General features: G+C 46.6%; 4 protein-coding genes across 8 annotated transcripts in view; 2 read left to right on the top strand and 2 right to left on the bottom strand.

Annotated features, from left to right (window-relative positions):
• The window catches only part of LOC109477679 (trafficking protein particle complex subunit 2-like protein), a 3,065-nt gene extending 1,710 nt beyond the window's left edge, over positions 1–1,355 (bottom strand). The window contains exons 1-2 of the mRNA XM_019779021.1: positions 1,267–1,355; positions 997–1,004 (exon numbers count right to left, since the gene is read on the bottom strand). Of these exons, the coding sequence (XP_019634580.1) occupies positions 997–1,004; positions 1,267–1,323 (65 nt within the window). The 5' untranslated portion in view covers positions 1,324–1,355. The remainder of the gene's footprint in view (positions 1–996; positions 1,005–1,266) is intronic.
• On the top strand, positions 1,315–8,494 carry LOC109477676 (kynureninase-like). The gene is made up of 13 exons (XM_019779014.1): positions 1,315–1,397; positions 2,098–2,289; positions 2,516–2,636; positions 2,782–2,864; positions 3,209–3,270; positions 3,706–3,777; positions 4,051–4,125; positions 4,999–5,145; positions 5,348–5,446; positions 5,657–5,783; positions 6,954–7,039; positions 7,549–7,848; positions 8,199–8,494. The coding sequence occupies exons 2-13, from the start codon at positions 2,112–2,114 to the stop codon at positions 8,316–8,318; spliced, it is 1,470 nt and encodes a 489-aa protein (XP_019634573.1). The 5' UTR covers positions 1,315–1,397; positions 2,098–2,111; the 3' UTR covers positions 8,319–8,494.
• A 3,320-nt stretch (positions 8,495–11,814) lies between these two features.
• LOC109477680 lies at positions 11,815–14,522 on the bottom strand. 3 transcript variants are annotated; one of them, XM_019779023.1, is made up of 4 exons: positions 14,293–14,522; positions 13,864–13,907; positions 12,514–12,601; positions 11,815–12,164 (listed from the first exon to the last, which is right to left on the bottom strand). In XM_019779023.1, exons 2-4 carry the CDS (start codon positions 13,881–13,883, stop codon positions 11,829–11,831), a joined length of 444 nt encoding a protein of 147 aa, XP_019634582.1. In that variant the 5' UTR covers positions 13,884–13,907; positions 14,293–14,522; the 3' UTR covers positions 11,815–11,828. The 3 variants fall into 3 exon arrangements, with proteins under 3 accessions (XP_019634582.1, XP_019634583.1, XP_019634584.1); XM_019779024.1 differs by having other exon boundaries at positions 13,864–13,903; positions 14,293–14,394; XM_019779025.1 differs by lacking the exon at positions 14,293–14,522 and adding an exon at positions 14,098–14,275 and having other exon boundaries at positions 13,864–13,903.
• A 293-nt stretch (positions 14,523–14,815) lies between these two features.
• LOC109477677 (ribonucleoside-diphosphate reductase subunit M2 B-like) lies at positions 14,816–20,108 on the top strand. Of its 3 annotated transcripts, none has more exons than XM_019779017.1 (5): positions 14,816–14,970; positions 15,525–15,763; positions 16,145–16,370; positions 18,620–19,322; positions 19,399–20,108. In XM_019779017.1, exons 1-5 carry the CDS (start codon positions 14,917–14,919, stop codon positions 19,404–19,406), a joined length of 1,230 nt encoding a protein of 409 aa, XP_019634576.1. In that variant the 5' UTR covers positions 14,816–14,916; the 3' UTR covers positions 19,407–20,108. The 3 variants fall into 3 exon arrangements, with proteins under 3 accessions (XP_019634576.1, XP_019634575.1, XP_019634574.1); XM_019779016.1 differs by having other exon boundaries at positions 18,620–19,360; XM_019779015.1 differs by having other exon boundaries at positions 18,620–20,108.
• Positions 20,109–22,853: the final 2,745 nt, after the last annotated feature.

Here is a 22,853-nt window from a genome sequence, read left to right as displayed (position 1 = left end):
AGGGGGGGTAAAAGTAATCATGTTACAGGGGGTAGTTCTCGAGGGGGGTGTAAATATCATGTTACAGGGGGTAGTTCTGTGGGGGAGGGGGTAACTATCATGTTACAGGGGGTAGTTCTGTGTGGGGAGGGGTAAAGTATCATGTTAAAGGGGTAGTCTGTGGGGGGTGCAAAGTACGAAGTAACGGGTTCCTTCTCAGCACTCGGTATACAGAGGTGAGGCGGCTTCCGTCCTAGATCTCCAGTGCCGAAGGTACGTTAACACTTGGTGCCCAGTGTCGGCGGCTTCAGCACTGGAAACTCTAAATCGGCAAATCAAACCTTGTCTTTAGAAAGGGTACCGAGATGCCGCCTTTGAACTCTAACACTTATATTTTCGAGATCGTACCGCCCGGGAAGCAAATTATAATCGGGACGACAAAGTGATCGGCAGGACAATACTGCAAGGCTCAGATCCTCACATTTTTACAGACATAGACTTGGCCTGCGATACTGTACTGTACGCCGCGCGGCCGACGTAAGCACCAGAGGCCCAGTGCCGAAATGATTTGAGAACTCGGCTTCCAGCACCAAGAGTCACCGAGCACTGGAACGATCCAGTGAGGAACCCGTTACTTAGGGACTTCGGCACTTGCTATCCAGGGGTGAACGTCCTCCGAGCACTGGTAGCGAGTGCCGAGTGGAATTCAGCACTGGCTATCCAGTGGTGAACGGCCTCCGAGCGCTGGCACCTCCGAGCGCTGGCACCCGAGTGCTGAGTGGAAGTTAGCACCGGAAAACGAGTGCCAAGTCAAGAGTCAGCTCTGGAATTCTAGTCCTGACGGTGTTTCAGCACTGGAACAAAGCCGTTTCTGCACTAGAATTCCAGTGCGGAGTTTCCTTCCGCACAGGGCCCCGAGTGCCGACGCCACTTTCCCCGCGAGTTCCGCACTGGGCGGCCAGTGAGGAACCCGTTACTTCGGTACCCTTGCGGGGGGGGTAAATATCATGTTACAGGGGGTAGTTCTGTGTGGGGAGGGGGTAAATATCATGTTAAAGGGAGTAGTTCTTAGTGGTAATAAGGTATGTTAATGAGCAAATTATACAGCTGAGGGTGTAGTTGGGGGGGGGGAGTATTCGTGCTTAGCACTCGGTATTGCCTTTTCCACTACGGCTACAAACACAGTTTCAAGCCCTGGACGCTGCATGTATTCCTACCTTACTGTAAGATTCGTGCGTTTACTCGCATTAGCTCACATTAGTCGGAATTATGGTAGTTTTGCCTCACCTCTTTAGAAATGACTGCCACACACACCGCCATCTTGAATGACCTTTGACCGGTCATGACCTTCTGTCGGACGATCTATAAGGCAAAAGTGGTCTGTTTTTCCCCCAGACGAACCGAAGGACTTTGTACAGGTGAAGACTCTCCTCAGACCTTCCTTTCTGTCTGCTGTTGGTGGCGTAAACGTGATTGTGGTACTATGATTGCCGCTCACTGTTCAGGGCGTTTTTGCTCCTGTCCCAGACGCCGACACGTGTGGTGGAGTGACATGTTCTGAGCTGTTGTTGCTGTAACAGTTGTCATTGTTAGAGTAGAGTAGACATTAGGTCTATAACCTCGCCAGACGTGTCTCTTGCTCAGTCTCCGGTCTGTTCCAGGCTGCGACACGCGAGGACCGGCAGATACAGCTACAGACCGGTGGTGTGGAGGTGTTCAGCGCTTGTTCCGTCATCAATAGAACCTCCGTTAGCAATATAGCTCGAGCCGACATAGCAGAGCTCATGGTCTAGCCCAGGCCACAGCCAACATTGGAAAGCAAAGTAGATCCCACGACTGAATGGCTGACTCTGCAATGACACCCCCCCGCCCGTATTTTGTAGACCCCCCCCCCGTGCACCCCTGTGTTTTAGAATCCCCCCTATCAATCAATCAATCAATCAACTTTATTGCTCAACAACTGTAGCTGGTACAATGTATGGCAAAGGAACAACAATGGTACATACACAAACTAATACTAAAATATGATTCTAAAATATGACCCCCCCTGAACCTCTGTATTTTCAGACCCCCCCGACTGAATAGCTGACTCTGCAATCACCCCCCATGTATTTTCAGACCCCCCTGACTGAATGGCTGCTGCAGTGCCGAGCGAGTCGCGGCTTCCCGCAGACCTGCTGCAGGAAAAAGCCGCAGTTCTGGGCTGCAGACCCGAGGAACAAGCCTTCGCTGTTGCCATGGATACGGAGGACCCCCTGCAGGGACTACGGGAAGATTTCTTCATCCCCAAGATGAAAGATCTTCCACCTAGTAAGGATATCTCACCTTAGTAAGGATATCTCACCTTAGTAAGGATATCTCACCTTAGTAAGGAAATCTCACCTTACTAAAGATATCTCACGTTAGTAAGGATATCTCACCTTAGTAAGGATATCTCACCTTAGTAAGGATATCTCACCTTAGTAAGGATATCTCACCATAGAGCATTCACATTTGAGGAGGTAGAATGGATATTAACATGTTCTCTGTTTTCCAGCCGACCCTACACTCGTGTGTGCAGATGATGACTGTGTTTACTTGTGTGGGAATTCTCTTGGTCTCCAACCAAAAGGAGTCAGGAAATACTTGGAACAAGACTTGGACTACTGGGCCAGATAGTGAGTTTAGTTTCATGTTATCAATTGTTTCCACGTTTGTTTCTTCTATGACTAGAAAAAAGTTCAGAGAACATATCTCAGTAATTTGGGAATGTCCGACAGTGTGTGTGCTAACAAATGCTATTTTTTGTTGCTGTACCTGCAGTGGTGTTTTTGGTCACTTTGAAGGAGCCAGACCCTGGGCACTGTGTGATGAATACGTCATTGAACAGAGTGCCAGGATCGTGGGTAAGTCAGAATACCAGGATCGTGGGTAAGCCAGGATCGTGGGTAAGCCAGGATCATGGGTAAGTCAGAGTGCCAGGATCGTGGGTAAGCCAGGATCGTGGGTAAGTCAGAATACCAGGATCGTGGGTAAGCCAGGATCGTGGGTAAGTCAGGATCGTGGGTACGTCAGAATACCAGGATCGTGGGTAAGTCAGGATCGTGGGTACGTCAGAGTGCCAGGATCACATGAATTCTAAGGTTGACTACAGTAGAGTGTTTAGTTGAAAATGTGATGTGCTGCTTTTTTGTGTTGGACCAAAGTTTTGACTGTGTACTGAAGTCTTCCTGTTGTGTGTTTCTCCCAGGAGCGAGGCCAGAGGAAGTGGCCTGCATGAACGGGCTGACGGTCAACCTGCACCTCCTCCTGGTCAGTAATTTGGGTTAGAGGGTAACCTGGCGTTAGAGGGCAGCCTCGGGTAAGAGGGCAGCTTCGGGTCAGAGGGCAACTACGGGTTAGAGGGCAACCCCAGGTTAGAGGGTAACCCTGGGTCAGAGGGCAACCTCGGGTTAGAAGGCAACCTCAGGTCAGAGGGTAACATTGGGTCAGAGGGCAACCTCAGGTTAGAGGGTAACCTCGGGTTAGAGGGTAACCTTGGGTCAGAGGGTAACTTTGGAGGAGAGGGTAGTCCTGGGTCAGAGGTCAATTTCGGGTCAGAGGGCAACCTTGGGGCAGAGGCAACTTTGAGTCAGAGGTTAACTTTGGGTCAGAGGGCAACCTTGGTTCAGAGGATAAATTTTGGTCACTGTGTAACCCTGGGTTCTCCTATAAACACTAGACTTTGTCCTCCATGTGTACATCCAGGTGTCCTTCTACCAGCCCACAGCAGCGAGGCACAAGATTCTGATCGAGGGAAAAGCCTTCCCATCAGACCATGTGAGTCACCCAGACAAGAATTATCCAGAATTAATGTAAGCCGTCATGCTAGAGACAAAGCTGTTAGTGAATACTTGCCTTTCATACACACTACACAACAGGTTTATGACGGTAATTTGAAATGTTTGTTACAGGCCAAAATTAATGTACATGTATGTGTCAGTATTTTAAGAACAGGGAGTTTGTACATCTATAGCCAACAGCAGAATAAAATATGCATCAATGTTTCCCTGTTCCAGTAATTAACTATGGATAAATGTTTCCTTGTTCCAGTATGCGATGGAGTCCCAAATCCGTTTCCATGGTTACGACCCTGCCACAAGTCTTCTACTGGCAGAACCTAGACAGGTCAGCTGTAGATAGATTACATACGATGTACTATCTACTGGGGAGAACATGTGTGTTACAGGGAGAACAAGTGTGTTACAGGGAGAACACGTGTGTTACAGGGAGAGCATGTGTGTTACAGGGAGAACACGTGTGTTACGGGGAGAACACGTGTGTTACGGGGAGAACACGTGTGTTACGGGGAGAACACGTGTGTTACAGGGAGAACACGTGTGTTACAGGGAGAACACGTGTGTTACAGGGAGAACACGTGTGTTACAGGGAGAACACGTGTGTTACAGGGAGAACACCTGTGTTACAGGGAGAACACGTGTGTTACAGGGAGAACACGTGTGTTACAGGGAGAACACGTGTGTTACAGGGAGAACACGTGTGTTACAGGGAGAACACGTGTGTTACAGGGAGAACACGTGTGTTACAGGGAGAACACGTGTGTTACAGGGAGAACACGTGTGTTACAGGGAGAACACGTGTGTTACAGGGAGAACAAGTGTGTTACAGGGAGAACACGTGTGTTACAGGGAGAACACGTGTGTTACAGGGAGAACACGTGTGTTACAGGGAGAACACGTGTGTTACAGGGAGAACACGTGTGTTACAGGGAGAACACGTGTGTTACAGGGAGAACACGTGTGTTACAGGGAGAACATGTGTGTTACAGGGAGAACACGTGTGTTACAGGGAGAACACGTGTGTTACAGGGAGAGCATGTTCTGATGTGTGTTACAGGGAAAACATGTTCTGATGTGTGTTACAGGGAGAACATGTTCTGATGTGTGTTACAGGAAGAACATGTTCTGATGTGTGTTACAGGGAGAACATGTGTGTTACAGGGAGAATATGTGTGTTACAGGGAGAATATGTGTGTTACAGGGAGAACAGACCCTGAGGACAGAGGACATAGTTTCGCTGATTGAGCGTGAGGGAGAGTCCATAGCCCTGATCGCGTTCAGCGGCGTGCAGTATTACACCGGGCAGCTGTTTGACATGGAGAGGATCACTCAGGCCGGGCACAACAAGGTCTGGTTTTTTCTCTTTTCTGGTTCCTTCAGAAGTTCCTTTTTCAATGATGAACTGTTTGGTGCTTTTATGATGGCGTGGCAGGGTTTGGTGTGGCAGGGTTTGATGTGGTAGGGTTTGATGTGGTAGGGATTGACTGGTTTGCCTTTGTGCTTCAGGGCTGTGTGGTAGGGTTTGACTGGTTTGTGTGCTTTATTGACAGGGCTGTGTGGTAGGGTTTGACCTGGCCCATGCTGTGGGAAATGCAGAGTTACATCTACATGACTGGGAAGTGGACTTTGCATGCTGGTGCACCTACAAGGTAAGGGCCAACTCTTCAACACGGCTTACAGCCGGCCAGCTAACTTTGTTTCTAATCTTTCAGCTTCAAGTATGGTGTGATTTCCTTATCGAAAGACTTGAGATGTTTTCCCAGTACATGAACTCAGTTTCAGAGGTTTCTAGTTCGTTCTGAAGTGGGTAAGTTAAGTTTGTAGTGATTTCCTTACGTGAAGACTTGGTGTTTTCCCAGTACATGAACTCTGGTGCGGGCGGTTTGGCCGGAGCTTTTGTGCATGAGAAACACGCAGACAGGGCTGGGCACAGGTTCGTGGGCTGGTGGGGACACCAGATGAACACACGCTTCAGGATGGACAACAGTGAGTTGATGTTTCCTTAAAGTTTAACAACAAAACTGGGGATAAAATACAGAAACAACAACTGTGGAAAATACTGAAACAATAGACCCACAGGGATTCGTGTACTGTACTTGTAGACTGTTGTGGACTGTTAACTGTTTTGACTGTTATTGACTGCTGTTGACTGTTGACTGTTGTTGACTGCTGTTGACTGTTGACTGTTGTTGACTGTTGTTGAATGTTGTTGACTGTTGACTGTTGTTGACTGTTGTTGACTGTTGTTGACTGTTGACTGTTGTTGACTGTTGTTGACTGTTGTTGACTGTTGACTGTTGTTGACTGCTGTTGACTGTTGTTGACTGTTGTTGACTGTTGACTGTTGTTGACTGCTGTTGACTGCTGTTGACTGTTGTTGACTGTTGACTGTTGTTGACTGTTGTTGACTGTTGACTGTTGTTGACTGCTGTTGACTGTTGACTGTTGTTGACTGTTGTTGACTGTTGACTGTTGTAGACTGTTGTTGACTGTGTATTGTTGACTGTTGTTGACTGATTATTGTTGACTGTTGTTGACTGTTGTTGACTGTTGATTATTGTTGTCTGTTGTTGCAGAGCTGGAGCTGTCCCCGGGAGTAAACGGCTTCCGTGTCAGTAACCCGCCGCCCTGTTGTTGTTTATTGTTGATTATTGTTGACTATTGTTGATTATTGTTGACTGTTGTTGCAGAGCTGGAGCTGTCCCCGGGAGTAAACGGCTTCCGTGTCAGTAACCCGCCTCTCCCGTTGTTGACTGTTGTTGACTGTTGACTGTTGTTGACTGCTGTTGACTGTTGTTGACTGTTTATTGTTGACTGCTGTTGACTGTTGTTGACTGTTGTTGACTGTTGTTGACTGTTGTTGACTGTTGTTGACTGTTTATTGTTGAATGTTGTTGACTGTTGTTGCAGAGCTGGAGCTGTCCCCGGGAGTAAACGGCTTCCGTGTCAGTAACCCGCCTCTCCCGTTGTTGACTGTTGTTGACTGTTGACTGTTGTTGACTGCTGTTGACTATTGTTGATTATTGTTGTCTGTTGTTGCAGAGCTGGAGCTGTCCCCGGGAGTAAACGGCTTCCGTGTCAGTAACCCGCCGCCCTGTTGTTGTTTATTGTTGATTATTGTTGACTATTGTTGATTATTGTTGACTGTTGTTGCAGAGCTGGAGCTGTCCCCGGGAGTAAACGGCTTCCGTGTCAGTAACCCGCCGCCCCTCCTGGTCAGCCCGCTCCTGGCAAGCCTGGACGTGAGTCACTGTTTATTCAGGTTTTACCACATTTATGGAAGCATTGACATGAGAAATTACTATCGCCTTTTCAAGGTGTCAACCCTGAGACCAACCCTGAACCACTCAAATCAAATGGACCTGTGCTGTTTTCGATGTGTGGTGGGATCTTAAATGTGCTTTGAGGTATGACTCTCCTCAAACACAGGACCTCCCAATTAAACCAAAGCTAGATACTGTAATTCATGTTCATGTTTATGTAGCAAAAGTTCATGGTCTGAGAAAAATGAAGGTGCACGGAACTATATGTTCATGGTGGCGGCAGGTGCAGAAAAAAGAAACTTGGTGATTTATTTGTAAACGGTAATGACAAGTGAGGAAATAGGTGTAAAGAGCCTTTTCCAAGGGCAGAACATTCGGGCCTGCCAGGGATTCGAACCCAGAACCTTTATATGCTGATTGAACGACCCTTACCACAAGACCCTTGCCGTAACCAACCCTTGCACCCTGCTGCTGCCTTCTGCTGTCAGGTGTTTGAGAAAACGACGATGGCTGAGCTGAGGAAAAAGTCGGTGCTGCTGACGGGTTATCTGGAGTTCCTCATCAAGAAGTTCTACACCAAACCTGAGAACCCTGCTGATGGGGAAGCAAACGCCGGGGAACCAAACGCCCGTCCCGCTGGGGAACCAAACGCCGGGGAACCAAACGCCCGTCCGTGGGTGGACATCATCACGCCCTCCGACCCCGCCCAGCGCGGCTGCCAGCTGTCTCTCATGTTCTCTGTGCCGATCACCCGGGTCTTCACGGAGCTGGAGCGGAGAGGAGTCGTGGTAACTAACTAACTTACTCACTAACAATCTAGCCAAACTAACTTACTCACTAACTAATCTAACCAATCTGAGCTGGAGCGCAGAGGAGTCGTGGTAACTAACTAACTTACTCACTTACAATCTAGCCAAACTAACTTACTCACTAACTAATCTAACCAATCTGAGCTGGAGCGGAGAGGAGTCGTGGTAACTAACTTACTTACTCACTAACAAACTAATCTAATGTCTTGGTTTTAAATCTTAGCATTGCCGTGTGAATGGCCAAAGCACAGCGTAACCTACCAAATTGTAGAGTTGCCCTGTGACTGGTATTGTAAATGAAATAATTACACTTTTGTTTTCCCCTGCAGTGTGACAAAAGGGAGCCGAACGTTCTGCGCATCGCCCCGACTCCGCTCTACAACTCCTTCTGCGACGTTCATCGCTTCGTCTCACTGCTCGGGCAGAGTCTGGAGGCTGCACAGTCTTGACAAAACTAGCCAAGGGTTAAGCTTATATCATACGCTTACATCATACACTCACACACACACACACACGTCTCGCTGCTGGGGCAGAGTCTGGAGGCTGCGCAGTCATGACTTACACTTACACTTACACTTAAACTTACACTCACACTTACACTCTCACACACTCACTTACACTTATTGCTTTGTCTCGCTGCTGGGGCAGAGTCTGCAGGCCACACAGTCATGACTTACACGTCTTATACTCACACTTACACTTACACTTACACTCAAACTTAAACTTACACTTACACTCAGTCACACACACACTCACACTCACACTTACACTCACACTTAAACTTACACACTTACACACTCTCACACACTCACTTACATCATACGTTCATCGCTTCGTCTCGCTGCTGGGGCAGAGTCTGCAGGCTGCGCAGTCATGACTTAAACTTACACTTAAACTCACTTTTACACTCACTCACATTCACACTTACACTCACACTTAAATTTACACTTAAACTCACTCTTACACTTACACTTACACTCACACTTACACATACACAAACTCAGTCTACAGGCTGCACAGTCATGACAGTCTGGAGGCTACACATGACTTACACTCACACTTACACTTACACTTACACTCACTCACACACATACACTCACTCACACTCACACTTACATCATACGATTCATAGCCTCATTCATACACAAACTTAGACAGTCTACAGGCTGCACAGTCATGACTTACACTCACACTTGCACTTACACTCTCACACACACTCACACTTACACTCTCATCATACACAAACTCAGACATGGTGCAGACCGCAGTTATGACACAACTAGCCAAGGGTTAAGCTATAGGTAGCTTTATGCTTCAAGTTAGGCCTTGTCAGCACACACTGATTTTGGTATTTTTTTACAAAAAAGTTCTTTCCAATTGGTGTCATTTTTGTATATTTTATTGTGTGATCTAGAGGATCCCTTACAAAAAATCACATGGTTTGGCCCAACACATTGGTTATGATATAATCATGAAGAAATTGGCCGTGTAGAAATTTTTACAATTAGAATTCTTGGATTAGCAGCTGGCCAAAATATTAGCCAAGGACATTGTTGTCTGCAGTCCAGGTAGATTGGGGAAGTGGCGTTCTTGGCAGGAGGAAAACACAGGATTCAACATGTTGCACTTACAGTCCTTTATTTAGCAAAATATTCTGGAATACATACAAGAGGAGTTTGATATAGCTGTACACAATCATTGCATCAATCTGAATATATAGACATTAGACATACCAGTAGTTAGGATCCGTACTGTATGGCTCTATGGTGACATTTTTAAACATTAGACATAGTAAAGGATCCATACTGACTTGTATAATGGCTCTAAACTATGGTGACACTAGACATAGTAACCAGATACCAGCCATAGGTACAAGAAGAGTGCATCTTGTGATGATTTCTACACGTATGCCCTGTGTTAGGAAGAGAGCACAGTAAAGCTTTACATCAACATCCTATCAAGTTGGATTAAGCTATCTGTATCTGTATAGGCAGTGTAACTGACCATCGGCACAACACACCAGCTTCTGTATCTGTATAGCCGGTATAACCGCCCTTCGGCGTAACACACCAGCTTCTGTATCTGTATAGCCGGTATAACCGCCCTTTGGTGGTGTGTTAAAAAAGCTAAAAAGCTATAATGATGAACCAAAAAGTGTATCACTAAACTTTCCTTTGGATGGTCATTGTCACAGCTACATTTCCAGCTTTACATGACAAAAGCGAATCTTCACAATAAACTATGGCTGGTAGAAGTGGTCACGCACTTATCACTACGGTAAATTACTAAACACACCCGGGGGATGGGTTACACTAGACGCCCAACAGAACATCTGGGCATGAAGCAAACTTATCCTTAGTGGTCAGTACTCCAGAATGCAAAGCTAACATGAATCTTATTCCAGGTTGGAAAGCTGGAAGTTTTTTGAAGTTACTGTGATGTAGAGATTGGCTACAGCTACTTTACCTGTCACCCCCCTCGTCAGCCAACATTTGCATATCAGCAAAGGATTCTTCCTACAAACTGACGACTGTGTCACAGCCTTCATTGGTGATGATTATTGTTTTACTGAAGTATCAAATTTTCTACACTATTTCATCCCTGAAATGTAGGTATACAGAACAGGAAGTGTTACAATACGTGACATTTGGCATGAACACAAGTTACTGTTAGATCCTTAAACGTTGAGTATATATATATACAGATAGTTGGAAGTGACTCCAAGTCTTTGTGAGTTGAGTTCACAGCATTTGCCCTTTCAAATAGAACTCATCATGGGGTTGTTTTCTAACAATGGCACCAGTAAGTCTGTATCTAACAAGCCCCATAGGTTTCACACTGACCAGTGCACCCCCATAGGTTTTACACTGACCAGTGCACCCCCATAGGTTTCACACTGACCAGTGCACCCCCATAGGATTCACACTGACCAGTGCACCCCCATAGGTTTCACACTGACCAGTGCACCCCCATAGGTTTCACACTGATCAGTGCACCCCCATAGGATTCACACTGACCAGTGCACCCCCATAGGTTTTACACTGACCAGTGCACCCCATAGGTTTTACACTGATCAGTGCATTCACCACAAGCTGTGCAAACAGCTGACCTGGAAGCTCAGGGATGTTCCTGATTCTCTCATTATGGCTCAACAGCAGCTCACCTGCCTGTAGTTCAGGTGTTTATATCAGGGTTACAGCTCACCTGTTCAGGTGTTTATATCAGGGTTACAGCTCACCTGTTCAGGTGTTTATATCAGGATTATACTTTTATAGCTCCAAACCTGCATTTATAAGCACACCTGCATATTTATATAAGCACCCTGCATATGTATATAAGCACCCTGCATATGTATATAAGCACACCTGCATTGTCATGCAGTTTATATAACATTTGTCTGGCTGTCTCTAAGACATAAATGTCTCCAAGCTTTCTGAAATAAACATACAGGTCGGCAAATAAAGTCCACGTAACACTCATGAACAGCCAGAGTTGATCAATGACGTACTGTGTCACAGCTAGGAGGAAGGGGGAGGTATAAAATATGTTCCTGTTCTCATCTCTGTACATGTCAGGCTCTGTACATGTCAGGCTCCCCACTGTTGTACATGTCAGGCTCCCCACTGTTGTACATGTCAGGCTCCCCACTGTTGTACATGTCAGGCTCCCCACTTTTGTACATGTCAGGCTCCCCACTGTTGTACATGTCAGGCTCCCCACTGTTGTACATGTCAGGCTCCCCACTTTTGTACATGTCAGGCTCCCCACTTTGGTACATGTCAGGCTCCCCACTGTTGTACATGTCAGGCTCCCCACTGTTGTACATGTCAGGCTCCCCACTTTTGTACATGTCAGGCTCTCCACTTTTGTACATGTCACTTTTGTTTGTTTGTTTGGCTAGTTCCAGGTTTGGCAGCAGACGGAAGGCACCAGTAGTGAGCGTTGCCATGGTAACCCAGCTAGCACGGAGGGTTGTTGTCAATCACTCCTGTTGTCGTGGTAACCACTTGAACATGTGCATTCTGGGACATCTGTGGTGATGGGTCAGGTGGAGGATCATGGGATACCGGTGCATCATCCTGCAGCAGTGCATGCTGGGACTGTAGAGCCTGTGCTTCCTTCAGAGCGACGACGGCGTGGTAAGGCGGAGGCTTCCCATCATGCTCCTCCAGCTCACAGTAGGGGGGCGGCTCGGGGAAACTGCCCACTGGGCCGGCGGGGGGGTCCTGTCCGTCCATGCCGGGATAGGGGGGCGGTCGGGACAGCGTTCCTCCCGGAGTGGGGCCATGGGCAAGCTACAGAAGGGGGGAGAAACACGATATCAGAACTCCATTCAGCAATAAACACTGGATATCAGAACTCCATTCAGCAATAAACACTGGATATCAGAACTCCATTCAGCAATAAACACTGGATATCAGAACTCCATTCAGTAATAAACACTGGATATCAGAACTCCATTCAGCAATAAACACTGGATATCAGAACTCCATTCAGTAATAAACACTGGATATCAGAGCTCCATTCAGCAATGAACACTGGATAACATGGTAGAGACAAGGTTGCTAGAGTCAAGGTCGTTAGAGACAAGGTCACTAGAGTCAAGGTCGTTAGAGACAAGGTCACTAGAGTCAAGGTCGTTACCTCAGGCCCGGCTGCCAGCCGCCGCTGCCGGGAGTAAAACCAGCACAGGTAGAACAGGATCTTCAGGATTATCGCCACAAACAGGATTCTGCAAACAGAGTAACAAGGATTAACCAGGATTAACAGTAAAATGTAGATATTTTTATTTATGTCAGTCTCAGCAGACATACAAGTACAAATTTTCAGCTTGTGTGGTACTATAGGGCTTATTCACCACAGATTGTCACGTGACTCTCCCCCTGGCGTCCGCCATTTTGGGGCTATCGCTATGCAATGCTATGCAAACTCTTGGCGATAGTTGTCACAACTTGTGTATTTTGGGCCACAATCTACGTTTTGGACACTCTTCTTGTTAGTAACATTGTCCTTGGGGTTGTTCTGGCTCCGTGTCCACTTTTCATGTTGTCAAGATCGGCTTTTCAGTCTTTCTTTGCTGATCAGAAATCGGTGTGTTTAATCCTGGCGCGGCGTACGGGGCTGTACATGTACATGTAGATTGAAACGTGGGTAGCCATGAACACGGTAAAATGTTGGACTCGGAGCTACTTGTCCCTTTACTCTGTGGTAAATCTCCATGTAGAACAGGGCGCTGGCAACGTGTAACACTCACCTTGTCCAGCCACAGTCGCGGCAGTGCGGACTGAGGATGGCGGCCGATGGCCTCGCCTTTGCTTGTTGTTTATCCAGACACACTCCGGGGCTGTTCCAAAATAGCCGCGACTTTTTGCGTTTCCCGACTACAACGTACTTAATTGTCACCACGCAACTGTCCCACAACACTTTCTACACATCCTGATACAACGCTTCCAGACTCTTGAACCGATCCTGTGTGTAAAAACTTCTGCCCAGTACCAAATACGAAGCTAAGTCACGTCAATGGACTCCGCTGGCGGTAGACGCCGTTTCTATCAGACTGATCAAAACTCAACAGAAACGGGTCAATCCCAACAGATTTTATTTTGTTCCAGTAACGAGAGGTATGAGTGGTGGTTAACTCTTCGTGTAATAGGACAAAGGACAGTTTACCTAACGTTTGTCGGCCATTTCAATGCTTGGAAACTCGCTGTAGGCGCTGTAGCCCCAAAATGGCGTCGCACGGGACATGAGGGGTCGTGACGTCATGATGACGTGTGGTGAATAAGCTCTATAGTTCCAGGAAAACACAAGTATCGATTCAAACGTACAAGGGCTGTGAATTATCTTGCTGTTAACTGGACATGCACCAGTGTAAAGGCTGTAGCCTGGAGTCCAGCCTTGTTAGCTTTGGTCTGCTTCCCAGCAGATCTTGGCAACTGGACCAAAGGCAACAAGGCTGGACTCCAGGCTAGAATTAGAAATGCTGATACTTACATGTACCAGTAGAAGTCCATGTTGACCAGCCTTAAGCCATCTACCTGTGACGAGAAAACAGGTTTTATTAAAATTTCAGGCTTGGACCTCAAGATCTATATGTGGTCTTCCTACCGGGCCAGAGATCCAATCGTTACCCTGCTCTACGTACTCATGGAGGTAGAAAAACCCTTTTTTCTACCTCCATGACGTACTCAAGTCTCAGAAATTCATATGAGATACCCTAACTTACACTTACAGTACTCTACTCTAGTCTCTACCCTACTCTACTCTTAACGTTACTCTACTCTAAGCTGGTCTCCACCCTACTGTACTGGTACTCTATTCTAGTCTCTACTCTACTGCACACTTGATTAGCGTTGAAAGGGTGTCAGCAGGAACACGGATTCCTAGGCCAAAGAATCTGCAGTACAACGGCAAGTTGCTCACCAGTCGCAGGTCACGCCAAAACACAAGTACGCACGGCTGATGGGACCAGTCCACTTCTGAAGGTCCGTCCTTAATGTTCCCTAGCGTCGTTTGACCCCAAATCCACGATACTCTTAACCTCTGTGTGTTTTAAGTGGCATCTTTGGCCACAAATTTGCTTCTGCTGTAAAATATAATAACAAACTTTCCTGTTTCCGCCTCCCTGGGATAACGTCACCAGGGAATGATGGGACATCTCGACTAGTCCACTTCGGAAGTGGGGGAAATTACGTGAATATTTGCAGTTGTGCAGTTTCTTCCGCAGACCTTGAACATGTGGCTGAAGTGTTCAGACAGGATTAGGCGGTGTGTGTGTGACGTTACGTGGCTGAATACGAGTACAACAAAGTGTTCAACATGACTGACTAGATAATCAACAAGGGCGCTCTCTGGCGAGTAGGACTAGAAGGACACAAGAAACGCAAGCTCGAGCCTGTCCTGCTACGCCGCCTCTCATTGGTCAGTGCCACATGACGTCACGTCGTCTGCTGAAGGGTTATAAAGATGGCGACCGCTGCTTATTGTTAGATAAGGCTACAAAACGCACAGTTTCTGTCGGCGTACGTCGTTCCCAAAGCTGCGAGCATGGACTACACAAGTCCAGCAGGGGCGGCAAGAGGCAGTTTGCACACGGAAAAGGTGAGGAAGGACAGGATTTACCGGAAATCCCGGTACGATCGTGTTTAGCTGCCAGTCATGTCAGTGGTGATGTGATGTAACCTCCACTAGCCACGGCGATTGTTGCAGGGCTCTGCTGTGGTCAGTGGATACTGCCTTGCCACTGTATGATCTGCTTGGAGTACAGGCAGTATCCATTGGCCAGACAGTATTCACTGGCCACCAGAGCGGCTAACGGACACTCCTCTGGCCAAATGGATACTGCCTTGCCATCGTATGATCTGCTTTGTTGTAGACGTGATAACGTTACATATGTAGTACTAGTAGTGCTGTTGTGGACAATTGGTCTCTTTACAATGCAGGGAAATATGAAGGACAAACTTATCACGTGTCCTTACAAATGACATACACCCCCTAGAGAGAGCCCCCAGAGAGCCCCCAGAGAACCCCCGCACACACATACTTTCGGAATTTTGTTCTGTAAGGTTCGTCTATAGCAGCTGGGTTAATGTGTGTGTTTCCATATATGCAGGTTTCCCTTATTTGTGTAACGAAGCTGTTTGTTCCCATGTTAGGCTGCAGCGTGCTCCCGTGGGGAAGGAGTTCACTTGCTGAGGCAAAAGGACCGGAGTGGCAGTGACTCTGGAGTGAGTGACTCCGGTGACTCCGGAGTGAGTGGCTCCGGAATGAGTGGCTCCGGATTGAGTGGCAGTGACTCTGGAATCTCCGACAGCTCCTCTGTGGGAACCTGCGATGGCCTCAGCCTGGTCACGGGAGAGGCGGACGAACCCCTGCTGAAACCCAACCCCAACAGGTGGGAGTCCTGCTGCTGTTTCTGCTGCACAAAGCACATGCTCACACATGTGTGCACACAAACATACACAAACACAAACACACACTCACACACACACACACACACACACACACACACACACGCACACACACACACACACACACACACACTACACACACACACACACACACACACACACACACACACTCACACACACTCACACACACACACGCTCACACACACACACACACACTCACTCACACACACACTCAAAACTCACACACTTGCCTTTTTTATGTCCCAGTGTCATCAGTAGTCTACATATGTGGCCTGATACTGGTAATATATGTGTCTGGCTTCTTAAGTTGCTGTGTCAAATGTTGCGTCCCTGTGTTTCTTCAGGTTTGTGGTTTTCCCCATCCGATATCACGACATGTGGGACTTCTACAAAAAGGCGCAAGCCTCGTTCTGGTGTGCAGAAGAGGTGGATCTTGGGAAGGACATGGCGGACTGGTGTTCGCTGAAGCCGGCGGAGCGGCGGTTTCTGTCGCACGTTCTCGCTTTCTTCGCTGCCAGCGACGGGATCGTCAATGAGAACCTGGTGGAACGCTTCTGCCAGGAGGTGCAGGTAAGGAGCCCCCCATGCAGGCCCCCGTAAAGCAGTGCACACACATGTACACATGTATACACAGGAGGTGCAGGAAAGGAGCCCCCCATGCAGGCCCCCGTAAAGCAGTGCACACACATGTACACATGTATACACAGGAGGTGCAGGTAAGGAGCCCCCCATGCAGGCCCTGTAAAGCAGTGCACACACATGTCCACATGTATACACAGGAGGTGCAGGAAAGGAGCCCCCCATGCAGGCCCCGTAAAGCAGTGCACACACATGTCCACACGTATACATGTTTGAGGCCCGAGCTCGTTCCGTGGGTGTGCGACTTCATTTCTGCGAGAAAACAGAGAGTACGGTATAGAGGAGCCCTTTCCGACTGGGTTACCCTCTCTTGCGGAGTTGCCCAAGGCACATTACTGGGACCTATACTCTTCCTCGTTTTGATCGACGATGCCGCTAGTGATGCCGTCAGTTATGCCCTGAAATACGTAGACGACATGAACTTTCTTGAAACAAGATCCATCCATCTGCCGTCCTGTCTCCAAAACGACCTTGACCAACTACATTCCTGGACAATGGACAACCACATGCTCCTGAACAGTAGCAAGTGCATGGCAATGCACATTACATTCTGCAGAAACCCACCACTGTTACCCCCACTGCGGATTGACTCCTCAGTTCTGTCTGTTGTCCCCTGCCTGAAGATACTCGGCCTCCGCCTTCAGAGTGACCTACGTTGGAATGAACAGGTCAACCATATGTCTGCAAACGCCGCCAGGAAACTGTTTATTCTCAAGCGTCTCAGGAAGTTTAATCTCTCACAAAATGAACTCCTAATCATCTACACTGCATACATCCGTCCACTTATGGAGTACGCTGTTCCCGTCTGGTCCCCGGGACTTTCTAAACAACAAGTTGATCAGCTGGAGCGGATACAACGTAGAGCCTGTCGGATCATCATGGGTCCTGCCTATACCGGATATGCAAGCTCACTCGAACATCTGAAACTCACAACGCTTGCCGAAAGGCGTGAGACTCTGTGCCTGAACTTTGCCAGATCACTTATCAAGTCTGAGTTCGAGCATTGGTTGCCGAGTCGCAGATCTAGCATCACAGGCAGAAGTACCAGAAATGCTCAAAAACTTGACATTCCAAAGGCTAAAACACAGAGATACAGAAACTCACCAATACCCTACCTGACTCGATTGTTGAACCAGCATGACTTTTAATCTTCAACTTATTTTTAATGCATTGTCAATGAGCGAATATTCTCTTACTGTCATTACCAATTCTTTGTATATATGACGCTCCTCTTTTATTGATTATTGTACTATATTTTAATCATGTACTGTATTGTACTATTGCACTACCTTTTAACCCTATATCGCCAACCATTATATTGTACTTTTATGTAATATTGATCTTAATTCAGTGTACTCCACTGCGACATCAATAAAGCCAATCTGAATCTGAATCTGAATCTACACAGGAGGTGCAGGTAAGGGAGCCCCCCATGCAGGCCCCCGTAAAGCAGTGCACACACATGTACACATGTATACACAGGGGGTGCAGGAAAGGGACCCCCGCAGGCCCCCTAATCTTCCCTGTTCTGCCCAGGTCCTGGAGGTGTGGTGTTTCTATGGTAACTGATGTTCCCTGTTCTGCCCAGGTCCCGGAGGCTCGGTGTTTCTATGGTAACTGATGTTTCTATGGTAAGTGATGTTCCCTGTTCTGCCCAGGTCCCGGAGGCGCGGTGTTTCTATGGTAACTGATGTTCTCTGTTCTGCCCAGGTCCCGGAGGCTCGGTGTTTCTATGGTAACTGATATTCCCTGTTCTGCCCAGGTCCCGGAGGCGCGGTGTTTCTATGGTAACTGATGTTTCTATGGTAACTGATGTTCCCTGTTCTGCCCAGGTCGCGGAGGCGCGGTGTTTCTATGGTAACTGATGTTTCTATGGTAACTGATGTTCCCTGTTCTGCCCAGGTCCCGGAGGCACGGTGTTTCTATGGTAACTGATGTTTATATGGTAACTGATGTTCCCTGTTCTGCCCAGGTCCTGGAGGCGCAGTGTTTCTATGGTAACTGATGTTCTCTGTTCTGCCCAGGTCCCGGAGGCTCTGTGTTTCTATGGTAACTGATGTTCCCTGTTCTGCCCAGGTCCTGGAGGCGCAGTGTTTCTATGGTAACTGATGTTCCCTGTTCTGCCCAGGTCCTGGAGGCGCAGTGTTTCTATGGTAACTGATGTTCTCTGTTCTGCCCAGGTTCCGGAGGCTCGGTGTTTCTATGGGTTCCAGATCGCCATGGAGAACGTCCACTCGGAGATGTACAGCCTGCTGATTGACACGTACATCCGGGACCCGGGGGAGAGACAGCGGCTGTTCCGGGCAGTGGAGACCCTCCCCTGTGTGCGCAGGAAGGCGGACTGGGCGCTGCAGTGGATCGCCAGTAAAGACACCAGCTTCGGGGAGCGGCTGGTCGCCTTCGCTGCCGTGGAGGGAGTCTTCTTCTCAGGGTCATTTGCTGCCATTTTCTGGCTAAAGAAACGCGGGCTGATGCCAGGCCTGACCTTCTCAAATGAACTAATTAGTCGTGACGAGGGCTTGCACTGTGAGTTCGCCTGCCTGTTGTTTAAACACTTGATCCACCCGCCCAGCCCGGACAGAGTGACACAGATCGTCACCCAGGCCGTCAGTATCGAGCAGGAGTTCCTTACGGAGGCCATGTCGGTGGACATGATCGGGATGAACTCACAGCTGATGAAAACCTACATTGAGTTTGTAGCAGACCGGCTGCTGGCAGAGCTCAGCTGTCCGAAGGTTTATTCCGTGGAAAACCCGTTTGACTTTATGGAAAATATCTCCCTCCAGGGGAAGGCAAACTTTTTTGAGAAGAGGGTGGCTGAGTACCAGAAAGCCAACGTGCTAACCCCCGAGGACATGAGACATGGCTTCACGTTAGACGCAGATTTTTAGTGTAAGGAACTGTCAGCTGGACAGCATCAGATTTCTAGTGTAAGGAACTGTCAGCTGGACAGTATCAGATTTCTAGTGTAAGGAACTGTCAGCTGGACAGTATCAGATTTCTAGTGTAATTTAGGAAACCTTAACAGTATTAATATTTACTGTGACCAAGTCTGAACTGTATTTATATTAAGTTGACTGGTCAAAGTTGTCTCAGAGGACATATCTTTGATTATCATGTCAGATGTAATAGTGATGTGCAAAGTGGCAGTGGAAGCACTGCGCAGCGAATTTATGCATTTTTGTGCCCTGAAACAACTATTGTAGGTATCCTTGTGGTGTAGATGGTTATTATATCACTGGCTGAGCAATAAAGAATGTTGTTAACTGGTAATACATTGGTAAAACATTTGTACGGCAGAAAATTATAAATTCTTACCTCGATGCTGACGACTCTGATACCATAGAGCAATCTGTTGTGTGTCCTGGCATATTTTTGCTTATTTTTAACTAGTTAACTAGTATTGTCCAGTCGTAGTATCCAGTCTGTTATTGTACTGCTGCAAGGTCTCTGAGGCCTAGGAAAAAAAATGTTGTGTTTCCTGTTTCCCGACCGACCCTAGAAAAACCTGCCGACCCTAGACTTTTTTGAGGATGAACCCTGCAAGGACATAATTTTTTAAGCTGATCAACATTTTCTAACTCAATGAACTGACATTTGAGGGATAAAATGTTGTAGGGAAGTAAGTTTTCTGCACATCTGACCAGTCCAGACAGACACATACAACAAGAAACTTTGAAACTTGAAACTTTATTTTAATAACCGTGTCTTCCTGGCATTCGTTCATACATACAATACATACATACATACATATATACATACATAGTTGACAGGAGACAGCAGAAGCCTGGGAACAGGTTTTGTTCTGTTAGTGAAGGTGACAAAAATGTCTGACACTGCATAATAACTTTGTATCATCATGGCTCTCTCTCTATATATATATATATATAGCATGGAGGTACATTTTTGTATATACCTGCATGTGTACAGTTACTACAACATTCATCATCCAATATTTACAATACACTACATTTTGTACATGTATTACATCACTTATGTCATTGGTGGTAGACGTAAAGTTAAACGCTATTAAAATCATAATTAAAATTGTTACATTACACATTACTAACACACGCTATTAAAATTATTACATTTATTGCTGAAACTGTGACCACACAAGTAGAAGGCGACAATTTGCAGAACCGGGCTTAAATGGAACCCCCAGATAGTTACTGAACCGTCCCCGACAGTGATTTTGCGCCCCTGTTGACTCGGAATGGAGCGTCCCCCTTTCTCAGAGTGGCGAGAGACCGACTATTCTATAATCTGGGGGTGGACGGGGTGGATGCATGGATGGATTCACTCTACCGACACGAAATGAACTGTAACGTGGTCATCAGAGGTCCGTGAAGAAATGAGCCTAAACAGACGACGATTGATTTTAAAGTGTCCATAAAATGCTCTGTTCCAACATCTCACCCCACACCAACGAAAAATAGAACAGGCCATAATGCTAAAACATTAACAGACTGCCGGGTGGGGGTGTACTGTTTCTCCTTTCCTTTTTCCATTCTTGACCGACCAAGGTATGAAAAGACTATCTCCGAATTATGTAATAATATATAATTTTTGTATGCATTTCAAGTCAAATATTCTGAAAATACCGCCAAATGATAACGTAAAAACATTGTCTTCATTGATTTCACCTCAATAGTAAAATGTAATAGTCCAAATTACGAGGGACCAATCACGATCCACGTTAGACGCACCAATCACGATGCACGTTCTATTGCAAGAAAAGTTCCCGCCAGAAAACTTCACATTCCGGAGGTGACAGCCGCCGCTAGCCGTGCATTAGAATTGAGGTAAGAATTTATAATTTTCTGCCGTAGAATTTCATGGTTTACCCATGTATTACCTGGTATAGAGTACATACAGCAATCTGTTGTGTGTCCTGGCTTATTTTCGCTTATTTTTAAGACATTTCTGACAGGAACTTTGGCGTCAACTTCAGGTTTAGAATTGCTTTCTCAGTGACAGGAATGTCTAAATTTTTCAGTCAGAAATTTAATTTTCATGAAATGGTACTTATTTTACGAAGACGTTGGTTATTGCGGTCAAAGCATCGTGAAGGTGGAACTTTTCTCTGTATCTCTTCACATTTCCTGTCAGAAATCTTTGAAACGGAAGCCCGGGTCCATCAGTGTATAGTTGCATACCGCCAAAATGAGTTAGATATAATTTGTCTGTCAAAATTCGAAGAAGAATTAATTTTCCACCGAATGTTTACCTCAGAATCTTCAGATAAAATGTTGTGACATCTAGTAGCATCACTTTCAGCTAAGTTTTAGCAGATTTTATCGGGAAAATTTTAAAATGTTGAGTAGCGGTCTCACGTAGGAGGTGTCCCGGCGAAACGGGCGCGTTGCCCCGTGTGTTGGCAAAGAATGGTGCGGGCAATTGCGTCCGTCATAATTTCGAGACAATTTGATTTTCCATCCGATATTTACCTCAGAATCATTAGATAAGATGTTGTGACATCTACTAGCATCACGTTTAGGTCGGTTTTAGCAGGTTTTATAGAGCAAATATTGAGAAAAAAGGCGGGAAAATAGGCGGGGTGTCCCGTGTGCTGGCACTACCCGGTGGGAGAAGTAGGCACATGTATATCGTTGGTCAAAATTTCAAGACAAATTAATTTCTCCCCTCATGTTTACCTCAGAATCACCAGACAAAATGTTGTGACATCTAATAGTGGTGCTTTTAGATATTTTTCCTCAGAATTTATCGAGAAAATGTTGAAAAATGGCGGCGGCTGACCGTCTGACTGAGCTGTCAATCATCGCTCGTGTCAGCACGTGGCAAGTGTACATGTTGTGTCAGAAGTTGCATTAAATTGTTATGTTCTCAGCAATTTTACCCCACAATTAGGAGATAAAATGTTGTTACATCTAGTAGTACCACTTTCATGTTTATTTTTGTAGTTTTTATCGGGAAAATGTTGAAATATTGAGTAGCGGTCGGTCCCACGTGTGGGGCCCGGTGAAACAGGTGCGGGTCCCGTGTTCGTGTGTAGCCATACCCGGTACGGGCCGAAGGTTGGGGACCAGTTACGATAGTTACAATCTTAATAGAGTTGAGCTTGACCTATTTTCTGAAATTCTTTTATAAATCCTCAAGGAATTTTATTTTGTTTAAATTTTGGGACAATGACGACTGACCGTCTGACTGAGCTGTCAATCATCGCCCTTACCTCTGACTTTAGTACGTACGCGGGGCAAGTATGCACCAAAAGTTGTCTCAGAAGTGTTGTGCTCTCACAGATTTTCCTTACGATTGTCGAGAAAAGCGTAGCTGAATTTAGTAGCGCCAATGTGTTTTTTCTGGGCTGATTTTTCGGAATCTTACAGAAAAATTAGCACGGTGCTGACAGACTCCGTACCCTAGCGTTCAACCTTTAATATGTTTTCGGTG

Source organism: Branchiostoma belcheri, unplaced genomic scaffold, assembly GCF_001625305.1.
Source record: "Branchiostoma belcheri isolate BF01 breed outbred unplaced genomic scaffold, Haploidv18h27 scaffold404, whole genome shotgun sequence".
Classification (NCBI taxonomy): Eukaryota; Metazoa; Chordata; class Leptocardii; order Amphioxiformes; family Branchiostomatidae; genus Branchiostoma; species Branchiostoma belcheri.
The sequence above is the reverse complement of the archived record's forward strand: the minus strand, read 5'-3'. Positions and strand labels throughout refer to the sequence as shown.